The sequence below is a fragment of the Coregonus lavaretus genome, assembly GCF_964263955.1.
Source record: "Coregonus lavaretus genome assembly, chromosome: 18".
NCBI lineage: Eukaryota > Metazoa > Chordata > Actinopteri > Salmoniformes > Salmonidae > Coregonus > Coregonus lavaretus.
The window spans coordinates 40,335,954-40,351,296 of record NC_140005.1 but is presented as its reverse complement, the minus strand read 5'-3'; the positions used below and the strand labels follow the sequence as shown (position 1 = coordinate 40,351,296).

At 41.4% G+C, this 15,343-nt stretch overlaps 3 protein-coding genes across 4 annotated transcripts in view; 1 reads left to right on the top strand and 2 right to left on the bottom strand.

The window, feature by feature from the left end:
• Nucleotides 1-1,161: 1,161 nt before the first annotated feature.
• On the bottom strand, nucleotides 1,162-7,060 carry rmnd1 (required for meiotic nuclear division 1 homolog). The gene is made up of 12 exons (XM_084181689.1): nucleotides 6,962-7,060; nucleotides 5,924-6,412; nucleotides 5,484-5,589; nucleotides 4,278-4,353; nucleotides 4,157-4,196; nucleotides 3,790-3,890; nucleotides 3,462-3,568; nucleotides 3,265-3,329; nucleotides 3,054-3,130; nucleotides 2,780-2,900; nucleotides 2,239-2,355; nucleotides 1,162-1,964 (listed from the first exon to the last, which is right to left on the bottom strand). The coding sequence occupies exons 2-12, from the start codon at nucleotides 6,392-6,394 to the stop codon at nucleotides 1,932-1,934; spliced, it is 1,314 nt and encodes a 437-aa protein (XP_084037815.1). The 5' UTR covers nucleotides 6,395-6,412; nucleotides 6,962-7,060; the 3' UTR covers nucleotides 1,162-1,931.
• A 191-nt stretch (nucleotides 7,061-7,251) lies between these two features.
• Nucleotides 7,252-13,269, top strand: ccdc170 (coiled-coil domain containing 170; the record flags this gene model as incomplete). The annotated part of the gene is made up of 10 exons (XM_084181919.1): nucleotides 7,252-7,808; nucleotides 8,304-8,486; nucleotides 8,744-8,929; nucleotides 9,084-9,209; nucleotides 9,462-9,662; nucleotides 11,380-11,553; nucleotides 11,854-12,003; nucleotides 12,308-12,400; nucleotides 12,621-12,824; nucleotides 12,985-13,269. Exons 1-10 carry the CDS (start codon nucleotides 7,764-7,766, stop codon nucleotides 13,267-13,269), a joined length of 1,647 nt encoding a protein of 548 aa, XP_084038045.1. The 5' UTR covers nucleotides 7,252-7,763.
• A 235-nt stretch (nucleotides 13,270-13,504) lies between these two features.
• Nucleotides 13,505-15,343, bottom strand: part of syne1b (spectrin repeat containing, nuclear envelope 1b) — a gene marked incomplete at its 5' end in the record, with an annotated part of 150,074 nt that continues 148,235 nt past the window's right edge. For both annotated transcript variants that reach the window (XM_084182196.1, XM_084182195.1), the window contains one exon: nucleotides 13,505-14,783. In XM_084182196.1, coding sequence (XP_084038322.1) covers nucleotides 14,543-14,783 — 241 coding nt within the window. In that variant the 3' untranslated portion in view covers nucleotides 13,505-14,542. The remainder of the gene's footprint in view (nucleotides 14,784-15,343) is intronic.

Below are 15,343 nucleotides of genomic sequence, written 5' to 3'. Positions count from 1 at the left end.
CTTTAAGAGTGTGCTCCTAATCTCAGCTCGTTACCGGTATAAAAGACAGGTATTAATAATAATAATAACTTCATACAGGAGGTGACAGCTGTCACCAAATGTATGTGCTGTAGATCTTTATGGATCACATGAATGTGAATAACATTTGACATGGCAAGACCACAGACAATTAGCATCCTCTAAATGACCTGCAGCTCCAGGCAATTGGCTCAGCTTCTTACAGACGAGTCACTAGGATCATGAGATATCGGATTGGTTGTTTGAATTATTACACAGTTTGCCAGAATTAAGACACACACGGAAATGTATGTCTGCAAATATATAAATAAGTACTGTGAATCAATACATATAGGCAATTTAAAGTTTCAACTCAAATATAAACACAAGCATTTAAATCCCCCCAAAACATGCATATTTTAATGATAGGGATGTAATGATTCACTGATACGCATCGGTCCCCGATTCAAATGATAAAGATTGGACTGCATCGGTCCACGGACCCCAAACCGATCCAAATGTAGCATGCATCGGTCATAAAATTTATTCAAACGTTACGAATCGCAGATTCACATTTTTTTTGCGCATATTACTTTCTACCTTCCGAAAATACCACATATTTTGTGACAACTGATGCGTCCTCTCCTTCAGTGTCGAACTAAGCATGTAACTGTGTTGACAGTCATTGATCTACAAGTCATTTTGAATGTCGAACAACCCTAGGGAATATTAGTAGACAAAGACAAAGCCAAGTTTAGCACACTGACCAACGCGAGGTAGGCGGCCTGATCCTGATCTTGCACATCTGCGCGGAACCTTCAGCATTCAAATGCTAAAAGCGCTTGCGCGATATTAGACTTTATTAGTTGTGAGACAACCTTTGTCATTTGCTAGGTTATTGTTATCTATACGCCGTTGAAAATAAAAGTAAGCTACCGGAGACACAACTCTCATCTGCTGAACGGGGTTTACAATAGATTTACTTAGATTGTTCAGGTTCACCATCAGCAATAGTTTTAGTAGTTTTGCCTTAAACAATCAGTGTATATGGTCATTTTTAGATATACAGGGAAAAGTTGATAATTTCATAACGAGGAATCACTTTTGCGAGGCGCACTGCATGCATGGCCAAAGCTGGATGAGAAAAAGAAGCTCACTAAACTTCCAAACGGCCAAAACCATTTAATTTTGAGATGGGGGTAAGGGGTAAAATCCCAAATTCTGCTATATATATTCATTGGCTATGTCATAGCAAATTTGTAAATGATAAATATTGATACATTACTAGCTCAAACCCTTAATCTGCAAAAATGACAAGTTAATTAGATGATGATTTCAGAACCAGAGTGGGAGGACAAAAAGCATAGGCTACATTCCCCCCGAATCGCATCGATTTGTTTTCTAATCAAACCGAATCGCTTCGAACCACAACATGTCGTTCCTGTATCGTATCGGAGCCCATGTATCTAGATACGTATCAAATTGTCTTGAATGGGAAAGATGCACATCCCTAATTAATGAGCACATATGGATACATATTTTTAACAGCATACTAACAGAAATCCAACAGTCCGAAAGTGAGCTATCAAGACATTTACATTTTGTTGCGCTGACACTGGTGATTTCCCTAAAGATGAACTTTCCTCATCTTTTTCGCCTTGCTCCACCCGAAAGAATTGTACGTTCTACAGTGATATTCCTCAAGTCTCTCTCCTTCCATTGAAAATGAATTACTTCTTGCGTTTCATCGCTGCTGGTGTTAATGAATGGTAAGTCTACTGTAGTTGTGCCATTTTCGTTCAGTAAGTTACATTATTTTCTGTAAAAGTTTAGCCTTCTTTTTAATGTCTTGTTAATTATGATCATGATGTAATGTACTTACAAAAATATATATTTTGTCAGTATTTTTATTTCATCGTCACTGATGCAGCTCTTCAGAAGATCACTCTGCCAAGTTCAAACATCACCTGAAATTCAAAGGAAACAAAACCAAAAGAGTAGTGAGATGACATTCCAAATGAAATTATAAGCTAGGCTTCAGTTTGTTCTTGTAGTTCTTCATTATAATGCTAGAAACATAATGATCATCTTCATCATAATAATAACCATCATTATCATCACCACCATCACAAGAACATAAGCCTTGGAGGGGGTGGTGTGTGTGTGTGTGTGTGTGTGTGTGTGTGTGTGTGTGTGTGTGTGTGTGTGTGTGTGTGTGTGTGTGGTGTTGGGGTTTCTGACCTCAATAGTGATGAGGATGACTATCATCCACTCTAGCCTTAAGCTGTGCTTCTCACTCAGGTGGTTCCTCATCAGGTCTGTCAGCTCAGTGCAGTGCTGCAGTTTCTCGTTCACTACCTGGGAAAAAAATAGGATGACCCCACTGCTGCAAGTGGATTTCAATCCCACTATAGCTAATTGCTTGCATAATGACAAGCATTTTGACGGTTTGCTGCCTATAGCTTAAGTGGAATATATCCCATAAGAAACAACATATATACGTTTCAGTTCAGCATCCTAAAAGTACATTTACATTTTAGTCATTTAAAAGACGCTCTTATCCAGAGCGACTTACAGGAGCAATTAGGGTTAAGTGCCTTGCTCAATGGCACATCGGAAGATTTTTCACCTAGTCGGCTTGGGGATTTGAACTACCGACCTTTTGTTTACTGGCCCAACACTTAATCGCTAGGCTAGCTGCCGCCCTAGTAATACTGCATCTGTTATCAAATATGATATGATCCATAAACTCATACTAAGAATAAATAAGACAAAACCCTACCTTGACCCGGCGGTTGATATTAAGGAACTGACAGGTCTTGTCATAGAGCATCTCCAGGTTCTCTCTGTCCCAGTAGAAGTCTGGCGTGATCAGCAGGTCAGAGCTCAGGTTGATACAGTGCCTTGAATAACATAACACGTAAAATAGCCAGATTCAGTGGTGGATGGTTACATAGTATTGTCTGCTAATTGCTTCTGGTTACTCAAGCTGTAATAAACAAAATGAATCCAATATTTAACCTGCTGCTTTGATATTTGCAGCAGATTTTATTTACCTCAGAGAAAAGAGTTCTCCAATTTTCTGCATGACCTCTGCTCTGGACAGCTTTATTTTCTTCCCAGATTTCAGCATCTTTTTGGGAAGAGCAAATAATGAAGTTAGGAGAACCTATTATACATTGTATAATTATTCAGTCATGGTCAGATATGATGGTTTCTCAAGTGTGGAGGTCTGTTGACACTTACAGAATCATTTAAAGGTCTTACCTCTGGGATGGACTGAATCGACTCCACAAAGTGATCCAAAGCCACCTCCCATATAGCCAGTTTCACTTAAACAAAACCAAGACAGACGGGAAAGCACAATATGGATGGTAAGAAAGCCATAGTAGTATATAGAACGATTAACAGTAATGTTACCTACATGAACAACAAACAGTAAACATAAAGGGTTTCCAGCTAACCTGACAGAGAAAGGGCATTTGAGAATGCAAATTTATCCAGCACGGCCTCGTCAGGATATATTTCATTGTTCAGCAGGAAGTTACCATGTTGTAGTTTTGAGTTTCCCCTTGGGAGAACAAAAGAAAACACTGTCACCAAAGACAACAATATAGCTACAACAATTATGGAACAATCCAAATGACAAATCAAAAGAAGCCCTTTTTGCTTTCTATATCATGGTAAAGTCATTCATACATTTTTTCAGCCATCTACAATTTAATTTTGCTATAATGCATATTGGAAATTGCATCATCGATCTGTTACGACCAACCATATCAGGTGACATACTCTCCAATACTGTAGTTGATCTCTTCATTTTCCCAGTGGACCAGAGCTACCTCGTAGGGCTGAATCTCATGCTGCTCCAGGATCCTCATCACTTTCTTCATCTGAGAAACAAAGCAGATTAATAGCAAGAAATTGCATCATTGATCTGTAACTGATGACATCTGCAGCTCCTTCAACAATTCCCCTGTTTAGACTACCTGGTTCAAGAGAACCAAACCTTCCCTTAACAGCGATTTTTAAGGTGACTGTAATGTGATCATTTTGTTATTATCAAAACTAGAATTACTACACTATTGTGAGAAATTACGAAGATTAATGAAATATGTCAGTGACTTCTTATGTGCAATAGGATCGGAATCCTTCTTACCGTTTTCTCTTCAACATTCCAAAAGACCACTGATCCCTCCCTAGAAAGAAAAATAGCTTAATGTTCAAAACAAAACAATTAGCTAAGAGACATAACCAATAAGATATAGAAAAATACATACCTGAAGAAGAACATTGTTGCATTGTCACTGGGTTTTTGGGCATTGTCAGTGCATATTACAAGTACATTTGAGGCATCTGAAATGAAAATATATGATCAAAATGTTTCTTTGTTTCATTGCACAGCCATGAAAAGAGTATGCAATTAGCCTAGAGCAGGAGTCTCCAACCTTTTCTAGCATGAGAGCTACTTTTTTTTAAATAAAACCTGTCATGAGCTACTCATTTTCTCCTAGCTTTCAAATAAGCATATTCTTCTCTTCTCCTCTCCCTTGCAACTCTTCCCCGCAACTCTTCCCCAGGTCCTTAGTGTACAAGAGAAAGTAGTGCACTGTTTTATGCCAATATACCTGGTAAAATAATGGTTAATAAACAACTCTAAGGGGAGCCCTATAGAATCTGTGATTATTTCCCCCACAATTCTGTTTAATATTTTCCAAATTATGTTTTCTCAGTTTTAGTTTTCCTGGTTTTAGAATTTGTTTTGTTTTACACTCAAAATGTAATTTTTTTATAGAGAAACAATGAAATTGGATGTTCTGAGAATTGTTTTATGTCTGGAAGAAAATTAGCATTTTGGGATTTTTGTGTTTAATTCCCCTTCAATTGCGCATCTGCATCTGGCCCTTTAATTGCGCATCTGGCCCTTTAATTGTGCATCTAGTGAGTAAAGAATGTGCCATCTAATGTGCCGGTCTAGTGATGGTTCTGTACTGCTGCTTCTCATTTCATGGGAAAGTTTGCAAATAACAAATAATAGATACAAATGATATACTTACTCATGATATACTACTGCCAGGTAAGCCTACTTTGCAGTTAACATTTAATCGAGAAGGTTTTGGGGAAAGTGTTTCTGTCAACCCACAAGACGGTTATCACATCAATTGGCTACACACAGAGTGATAGACAAATGTGCGCACCATACAGACCAAGACAGGAGCAGAGATTGCTGGCAGAGATTGTGTTAGGTCTGGCTTTTTAAGCCAATAGTGGCTAACCAGGGGTGGGATAATGTCAATGTTGCGTTGATTAGATAGTAGCTGGGAGCTTGCGGTGTCTGATACTTGTGAGATTTGTTAATGACAGTTTGCGGTGGAACGCGTGAAAATTGCATGTACTTTCTGAATTGTTTGGTAGCTCGAGATCGACCTGTTGGAGACCCCTGGCCTAGAGCATCCATGAAGTAAAGTAAAAAGGTGTTGGCCTACCTCTTGGTAAATCTATTTCGTAGAAGCCATGGGCTATGAGGTCATGGCAGAGTGTTGGCAAATGATACTGGTCCGCTGTTGCAAAAGCAATGCACTGCATAATATCCTATAGGGGACAAATAGAACATGGTTGCCATTGTGTTACTGACATAATAACCCACATGATCAAGAATCGGGTCATACTAGATGTTAGATACACGTAAGGTATCTTACTTGTTTCACCAGCCATCAGTGCTCAGGTCTATGTGCTCTGATGTATAAAGTGTGTCCCTGTATTGTCCCTGTATGTAACATTGATTCATTAATTCATCCGTCCATGCTCAGTATCCATTCATTCATTCATTCACTTCCTTATAATACAAATAAAGGTTAAATAAATAAAATAGATATATTCATTAAGAATATCCCAGTCCTCTAATCTGATTGGTGGACGGCATCACCTTGTCCTCCTTTGGGGTCGGCTGATTGGTTCTGGATGGTTGTTTGGTCCTGGGGCCTTTAGGAAGTTTCTTCCCACTTCCTGGCATGGTCACTGGTTTAATCACTGATTTAATAGGGGCCGTTGAATAGAGCCTCCTCTGTATACTGACACCCCAATGTCTGGTGGAGGTGGGATGACCAATGATAGCTGATAGTGACACAACACCGGTGCTGAAACGTTGTGACACATACAAAACATCTCGCTTCCTGTCTCCTCGGACAGTCCAGCCATGCTGTTGGGAGTGTGTGTTTGAATGACAGGTCCTATGATGAACAGAGTCTAAGGTGGTCCAGTGAGCTAATTGAGTTCTAGATGGAGTCACATGCAGCTGGACAGGGTCCGACAGATTGACAGGGTTGAAGCCATAGGCACATGTCCTACTCCTCAAAGGCTGCTGTATCCTAAGTCGGCACAACAGTGTCTGGAGCATGTTATCTGCATGGATGGACTGTACACAGGAATGCAAAGAGAAGAGAAAACGTAAGCATACTGACTAGCTAAATCAATAAATTAGAAATGTTGAATAATGATGGGAACAACATATCTATGGGGTTTATTCTATTCAAAAGGACCCCATGATAAAACCTTCACACATAGAAATGCATTTTGGCAATGTACTGTACATTAATATAGCTAGCTATACTGCAGGACAAGAAGATTGACCTTGGTTGAATGGCAATGAATGCAATAGCTAGCTACAGTAGCTAGCTAGGTAGCTAGATTACAGTAAACGTTCTGGGCAACATTAGCTATGGTAATTGGTTACTATATTGTAGCTGTTCATGAACCTCACAATAAAGCACGAGAGTATCACTATTCCAATTCAAAACTTCCATGATGTAGCTAAGGTTCGTGCACTAGCACCTGCAAGGTAGCTACGCTAAATAGCGAGCTTCAAATGAATGAGATCCAAGGATGTAACCACAGACAGAAGGGGTTAGTTATAAATATCTTTGATGTAACGTTAACGTTAGCTAGCCTAAAGAAAATAACTCACCAAATCAGGCTTTGCAAACAAGATGTTTCAATGGTTGTCATGTTAAAATAACTACAGTATCTACGTTTAGTCACATATCAGTGTTGCCAACTCCTCAGTAAGGAAAGTAGCTATTGGCTGTCCTAAAAGTCGCTAAATGACGTCATCACCTAATGATGGGGTGGGGTGGGGTGGGGCCCACGGGGATGGGGTGAAGTGGGGTGGGGCGGGGCGGGGCCCACGGGGATGGGGTGAAGTAGGGTGGGGTGGGGCGGGGCGGGGCCCACGGGGATGGGGAGGGGTGGGCACACGGGGGTGGGGCCCGGGGGTCACGGCAGCACCCGCTGCTCGTTGAGAAGAGTAAGAATGATACGTGTTTTTACGTCAGAGTCTCCAAAAGTCTCCAATAACACCAGAACAAGTGGCTAAATTTGTCACTAGTCGCCTTTTTGAAAATGTGTCGCTAGAGGGGTCTGAAAACTCGCTAAATATAGCGACAAAAACGTCGCTAAATTGGCAACACTGGTTAGATCCGCATAACAGTTTGAGGTTTGAACGCAGGCTTGTTGCGCATAAAGTTTCATTTGAACAGCTACTGTATTTCTTGGTTGCAGTGACGCGTCATTGCGTCATCCTGAAGCAAGGGATCCTGAACAACAGTACCCCCTTTGGTGAAACGCGAGACAATGTTTTCTGTTGCCTGGAGACTCCTGGAAACAGCACTGTATAGCACTTGGTTGAAATCCCAACTCAAAACTCTCACCTATTTCTATTCTATTCTACTCTACTTATAAGGCGACTTACAGTAACACACAGAAAGAAAATGGAAAGTATTGATACAGCAACAGAAGGCAGACAACTGGATAAGGTAAAATAGAAATGTCATGAATAGAGCTGACCTTATTCTACATGTTAGGGAAGCATGTTTGTTCTACACTTAAAGGGCAATTCCTATTCATATTAATGTGAAAAGGTTTCTATGATCTGTGGTTTCTATGATCTGTGGTTAAAAAGATAAGGTCCTAAAAAAAATTGTAGGATTAAAAGTAAAAAAACAATGAGTTTCTAGCCCAGGGAGGGTATTTTCTTGCTCCCCACGTCACCGCGAATTGCATAGTGTTTGAAAATCACAGTTTTTAAATGTTTTAACTTTTGATGATGTCATCTGGTAGAACCTTTTTACTTTATTCTTTTTTTAAATAAAAAACTTAGAAATTTGCAGTTTTCACATATGTTGACACAGGTATTGTGCTTCAGATAATGAAAATGAGGTTGAAAAGTTGTGGAGTTGTCCTTTAACATAACCTAACATAACATTTTTTACTTGTTCCACAACATTGTGCCCTGCTTAATGTGTCCTCAGGTGGAGCCCTGCCTTGAGAGGGACAGACTGAGGATGAGGGTCTCTGTGTTGGAGGAGAGTGTAAGGTCCTACGAGGTAGAGTGTAAAGCCAGCAGAGAGACGGTGATGAGACTGGTGGCAGAGGTGGCCCGGGAGAGGAGGAACGCAGCAGGCAGTGCAGAGACTCTGGATCTGCTCAGACTGGTAGGTATCCATATGTGCATCCTTTTAAAACACATACGCTTTTCACGTTGTGCTGATACAAGCTGTACTGTGCTGGCTCGGATATATATTTTTCCAGGGCAGTACAGCCTGGAATTGGCTTGTCTCAGTAGTGTACAACTGTCATCTTTGTTATGTATAAGCATCAATCAATGTGTTAAATCTTCACACAAGCATTATGTACAGTAAATGGTTATCTGTTGCAACTTTGCGTTTCCTTGTCAAAATGTTTCTTCCAGGATTTAGACAGTGCCTTGCTGACCAAGAGGAGCATAGAGATGGAGAACCAGAGTCTAGCAGAGAGGCTGGAGGCCAGTCAGCGCATGGTTGAGGCAGCCAAGCAGGAGGCAGGGTGCCTGGAGAGGCAGATCCAGGAGCTGGAAGGGAAGCTCCAGACCAGCCAGGGGAAGAACCAGGCTACAAAGGTAGGATTGCAATATTCCCATGTTTTCCCAGAAATCCAGTTTGAAGGATTCTAGAAACTTTCCACAAATTCCCATGTTTTTCAGAAATCCCAGCATTTCTGGAAAACCCTGTGATTTTGGTAAAGTTTCCTGAATTTTGAGACCCTATTCACAGGGGAAACTGCAGGCCCTCCTGGGGGAGGTAGGGGCCCTTCTGCAGCTGGGTCTCTCCATACCAACTGAGGAGGAAATACTACAGAGACTCGGGGATCTCTGCACCAGGCAGGAACGTATGAAAGCGGTAGGTAGGGTTTACTCTGTGTGTTTTTTCTGTTCTTTTACTACTACATTGTTATTACATTGTGTGACAGTTTCAATAGGCAAGAATATAATATATTGATAGATAATCAATCAGTATTTTCAATCATTTTATACCAGGAGGTACAACGTTTGAACGATAGCCTACAGTGGATGCACATTGCAATAACCTTGAGTAGTTATTCTTTATCAGTAGTTATGTTTTTAAATTGTATCCGCCGATATTTCCTGTCAGATCATGGAGGAGATGGAGAGGAGGCTGTCCCAGGTCAGTGAGGATGTGTCCAGGCAGACAGAGCTCCACCACGGTGCCCTGCAGAGAGCCCAGCTGGCTGAGCAACAGGTCACAGACCTCAGCAACAGGCTGCAGGGTTTGGAAGCTGAGCTGATGACTGCAGACGTGCACCGAGATGGGCTGAGTCATAACAGACACCTTGTGAGTGTGCACACTGGCAACCATGTAGAGTGTGTAGTAGGGGAACATCACACATTTCTCCACTGGTGCTGGGCCCCCAAAAAAAGATAATAACAGTCTTTATAACTAACGTTAGACACAGTATATAGAACATATAACTACGGTAGTATATAACACTGTTGATACCACCATGCTATAGTATGCTATAGGTTATATGCACCCAATCCCCCCAACAACTACACTTTGCCTTTCGTGAACTAACACTCCTGCTTGACTTTTTCCTACTAGCACTGGCTTTGCTGATAGTTACTTTACTGAGGAAAAATGTACTGACTATAACTGAGATGTGGTTGTCTCACCTAGCTATTTTAAGATGAATGCACTAAATGTAAGATGCTATTGATAAAAGCGTCTGCTAAATGACGAAAATGTAAAATGTACACTGGATGTACAAAACATTACAAACACCTGCTCTTTCCATGACATAGACTGACCAGGTGATTCCAAATGAAATCTATGACCCCTTATTGATGTAATTTGCTAAATCCACTTCAATCAGTCCCCAGGTCCAGAACAAATTCAAGGAAACATACAGTATTATACAGAGCCATGAGTGGATGGAACTCCATTCCATCTTATATAGCGCAAGTGAACAGCAAACCTGGTTTCAAAAAACAAATAAAGCAACACCTCACGGCACAACACCTCTCCCCCATGTGACCTACTTGTTGTGTGTATGTACTGACATGTATGTGTAACTGATAGATGCACACACACACTACATGTTAATGTTTTTAAACGTATGTCTGTAATGTGTTTTTCGTTATGTGTTGGACCCCAGTAAGACTTGCTATCGCCATTGGCGTCGGCTAATGTGGAGCCTAATAAATCAAATAAAATCAGTGTAGATGAAGGGGAGGAGACAGGTTAAAGAAGGATTTTTAAGCCTTGAGACAATTGAGACATGGATTGTGTATGTGTGCCATTCAGAGGGTGAATGGGCAAGGCAAAATAGTTAAGTGCCTTTGAATGGGGTATGGTAGTAGGTGCTAGGCGCACCGGTTTGAGTGTGTCAAGAACTGCAACGCTGCTGTGTTTTTCACGCTCAACAGTTTCCCGTTTGTGTCAAGAATGGTCCACCACCCAAAGGACATCCAGTCAACTTGACAACTGTGGGAAGCATTGGAGTCAACATGGGCCAGCATCCCTGTGGAAAGCTTTCAGCACTTTGTAGAGTCCATGCCCCGACAAATTGAGGCTGTTCTGATGGCAAAAGGGAGTGCGACTCAATATTAGGAAGGCGTTCTTAATGTTTTGTACACTCCGTGTATAGGGTGCAGTAATAAAGCACGGGAGCAGCATACTGTGTGGAAGCTTTTCTTTTTTAATACCAAATCGGCAAGGGACCTTAATTGGTCCAGGACCATTACCATCCTCAAACTAAAATCATTATGGCACATTTACTGTAAATTGATTTGGATGTTACAGGAATAGCTGAGATATTACTGCCTTGGCCTGTATTCACAAAGCGTCCCCAGAGTAGGAGTACTCATCTAAGAACAGCCCCCCCCCCCCTCTTATTCGTTATGACCACCCGTACGTAAAATGTATGCATGCATGACTAAGTCTCTTTGGATAAAAGTGTCTGCTAAATGGCATATATTATTTAAAAGGCAAAATTGTAGTACTCCAACTCTGAGACACTTTGTAAATATGGGCCTTGTGTTTTCCCATGCAGTATGAGCAGTTCCTGGAACAGTTGTCAGAGGGGATGAAAGTAGACAGTATCGCCACTGACCTGGGCTACAACATGAGGCTACAGCTCATTCTGTCTCGGGCAGAGCAACTTGTCAAACTAGAAGGGACGGCTTTGTTGGAGAGCAAGACCCTGGCCCACAATTTACAGCGAAAGGTACACAAAATGAAACTAGTATCTACTGAACCTACAACTTAAGAGTGTACATGTCATTTGTTGATGTTCAGAGGGTTGTTTGCACACTTTACATCATTCTAGGTGCATATAAAAAAAATAACTCAAGCACTCTGGTATTTTTGTGTGCTCCACATTCCACAATGTACAGTATTTAATGGATCTCACACCAACATTACTGTCAATCGAGTTACTATCATAACTGTTCAATCTACTAGTATCATTGTATGTTGTGCTCAAACACCTGTTTGCCATGTTTACCGTATACCATGTTATCTGCAGTTGAAGGTCCAGAAGGAGCGGTTGGAGAGTAAGGAGCTCCACATGGAGCTGTTGAGGAGGAAGGTGTCTGAGCTAGAGGAGGAGAAGAGGAGTCGCTCAGCCCTGGCTGTGGAGCGAGACGACGCCAATGTGGCCGCTAGGAAGATGCAGGTAGGCTAGAGGTTAGAGGGGCAGGCTAGTAGCCAGAAGGTTGCTGGTTCAAGCCCCAGGCCGGGCGTAAAAAATGGGAACTGAACTGGCAACTGGAGGGCTGCTGGTCTGTGATCCCAGGTATCATCTCCTGTCGTTGTGCCCTTGAGCAAGGCACTTACCCCCTAAAAATGCTCCCCATCCAGTGGCGAGGTTAAGATAGGCAAAAGCCAAATGTATGTTTCTTACTAAATGGACGATAAAGTATGTATTCTACTGTATCTAAAGAATCTATTCTATCTTAAGTATCTATTCTATTTTAAAGAAGAAGGTGGAGCGACTGCAGCGGGAACTGGGATCCAGTAAGGTCTCCATCACAGAGCTCAAGGCCCAGCTGTCACACACCAACGAGCTGAAGGTAGAGGGCAGGACGGCTCAGGCTCACACATCCTCTAGAGGCAGAGTCATATAATTTGATTTCCTGGCGACTTCCTGTAGCTACAAGTTTACAAAATGAGTTTGAATAAAAGTTGATTATTACTACTCAAAAGACTATAGTTTCGAATGTTATGTTGTTGTGAAGTAATATGATAAAATGTCAAATACGTTCATGTCCAATTTGGAATGCTGTGTCTAAGCTCAAAGTCCTGGAGCAGAGTCAGACCAATGGGGAGCAGAGTAAGAGTCTGGAGGACCTGGAGAAGGGAAAGGCCAAGGTGGAGAAGAAGCTCAGCACAGCCATGACAGACCTACAGAGCCAGGAGCATCTGGCCAGGGAGGCCCAGCAGCAGTTGACCACCCTTAGACAGACCCTGGCCCAGCTCACTGACAGAGAGAAAGAGGTGGGGGGATGGATGGATACATAGTCGTATTAACATGCACATGCATGAATGCGCACGCACGCACACACACACACAAACACACACAATATAATTTGATTTAGGAGTACAGAAAAAGAACATCAGAAACCTGACTGGAGGTATGTTTACTCTGTTGTTTCAGTTGGTAGACTTCCGTATGGTGGTCTCTCAGATGTTAGGTCTGGATGTCACAGCCTTGGCTCTTCCAAACTATGAGATCATCAAATCTCTGGAGAGCCTGCTTTACCCCTACCATCACCATCACCCCCACCATGACCTCAACCACTCCCTGGCCCTGTCCTGGCCCTGTCCTACCCACCACCAGCACCACCATCTCCTACAGCTCCAGGACCAAGATACCTCTGGATCTATCACGTCCCGCTCAGCTTTCTCTCAGAGGCCCACTGGCCCCGAGGACTCTGCTTAGGACAGGCACCTGTATGATATGAATGATTTATTTAAATTATCAAAATCAAATGTATTAATTTGAGATGCATCATGTACGTTTTTGCCCATTGAAATTGGATTTGAATTGAGTTTATGACGTATCCAAAGTAAGATCCACACACTGTCAAGTTAACAGCACTGAATCAGAGTATAAGAATCAGCCATTTTGCTGCCTCCAGAGAGAAATTATGTTGAATAAAAGACAGAATCAAAATGAGAATTTGGCATTCAATATTTGTAATTTAGGCTCAGATATACATTATAGATATACATTTATATTATATACAGAACACGTTAAGTAATCCTGGACTGTTATACATGTAATACTGAATGCACAGAGCCATAGAAAATACACAGTTGTTTTATAATTCGTTATAGTTTTGATTAATAGTAAGTTGATAGTTTCCATATTTTCAGTTATAAAAATAACAACGAAGTGTGTTCAGTACATTATTTCCATACAGTACATGTTTTTTTAAAGGTTTCTTATGCAGTCAAACAGTTTATAGCAAACAACTCTCATTATTTCATTTGTTTTACATACACATTCAAAACACAATTCAGATTAAATAGATTCTTACACCCAGTTACAGTATAGTTCATATTAAAAATCAACTATTCAACACGTATCAAGTGAAAGCATAAGTAAAAGCAAAGATTATAACTGCATGCCAAAATACATGTAAAAAATAAATGCAATGTAAGTCATTTTAAAATGTGATTTTACTAATGTTCAATTGTTACAACAGGCAAATTCACAGGTTACATGTTCTGTATTGAACTAGGTGTCAAATGGCAGCTGTGTTTCAACCTAACAGTTCCAGCATCCAGTTGATATCCACTGACTGCAGTCAGAAACATTTTGGGTTCTTACATGTGCTTCTCCAAAGATCATTTTTAGTCTATACATACATACAGCATGACAGACAACTAAAAGATGACATGAGTGATTCTATCAGCCACAAAAGATAAGTTAAGACAGCTGCTGTACTCCATCCATACAAAGAAGACATGTCCAAGATCAGTTCCTATGTTTCTTGCTTATGGCGGCACAAGGAGCCGAATGACGGCATGCCATATCTCTCTATTCTTCATGGAAGCTGCAAGGTAGTGGAGCATTGAAACAGTTCCAATACAATTAAAAAACCCAACTGTCCTTCTCAGGTTCGTCTCCATGCCAGGGCCAGGCTGGCATATACACGAGGTAATCTCGCACGGCACCCAGAACCAAACGTTTGGTCTGTCATGATAGACTATACAGGAGGGGGCCCGTTGGTGTATTTGAGCATGGGGTAGAAGGAACGGGCAAAGTTATTGGACTGGCTGCAGCTGAAATCCCCCTCATACATTGGCGCCAGGCAGGCCATGCCCACCAGCAGCAGGAGGAGGAGCAACTGGAGGGGCACCGCCACCCACAGGACGCGGTACAGGAATGACGATGGTATCACCACGGCCTCAGAAGGGGAGGAAGCGGATCCAGCGACGTTGGGAGACCTGATTAAACATGATACGAGGGCCACACAACAACACCAAGCCAAGTAGATTTAGGTTATGACACCTGTAGAGCTAAGGACATGCATCCAGACCACACATCCATCCAAGTATACATTATGTCATTAGATTAATCAGAATCAAACTATTTAGTTACAAGATATAAACTATCCCAAATGATCTTGAGGAACTACAGTATGGTAGTTATTGAACTACAATTATGATGATGAACTGTGTATCTCCACAAACATGACCGAATAACCAAATGATATCTGTGATCAATACACTGACAGGCATTTGAATTTCACTTGACAAACATTTTCAAGAAATCCAATCCTTTCAAACCCATAAAACAAATATGTTGAGCTGACATTCCTTTATAAAGGATGCGAGGTGTTAGGATGCGTGACAAAATGCATGCTGCAAGTAGCAGTTGACCGTTTAGATACTCCTACAAGGTCTCTCTGATGAGTTTATATCCTGTTAAAAAGCATGCAGAGACAGGAGCATAGCAGCATAGAGCAGTCTGTTTTAAAGGGGGTAGCTGTAGCTCTGATCTTTTT

What these genes read in the sequence shown, in the direction of transcription:
- rmnd1 (XM_084181689.1), bottom strand. Translation starts at nt 6,394, where the DNA reads ATGCTCCAGACACTGTTGTGCCGACTTAGGATACAGCAGCCTTTGAGG. An exon ending in CGACCCCAAAGGAGGACAAG is followed by an intron (nt 5,590 to 5,923) that starts GTGATGCCGTCC and finishes TGTCCCCTATAG; the next exon opens with GATATTATGCAGTGCATTGC. An exon ending in AAATGCCCTTTCTCTGTCAG is followed by an intron (nt 3,330 to 3,461) that starts GTTAGCTGGAAA and finishes GTTTTGTTTAAG; the next exon opens with TGAAACTGGCTATATGGGAG.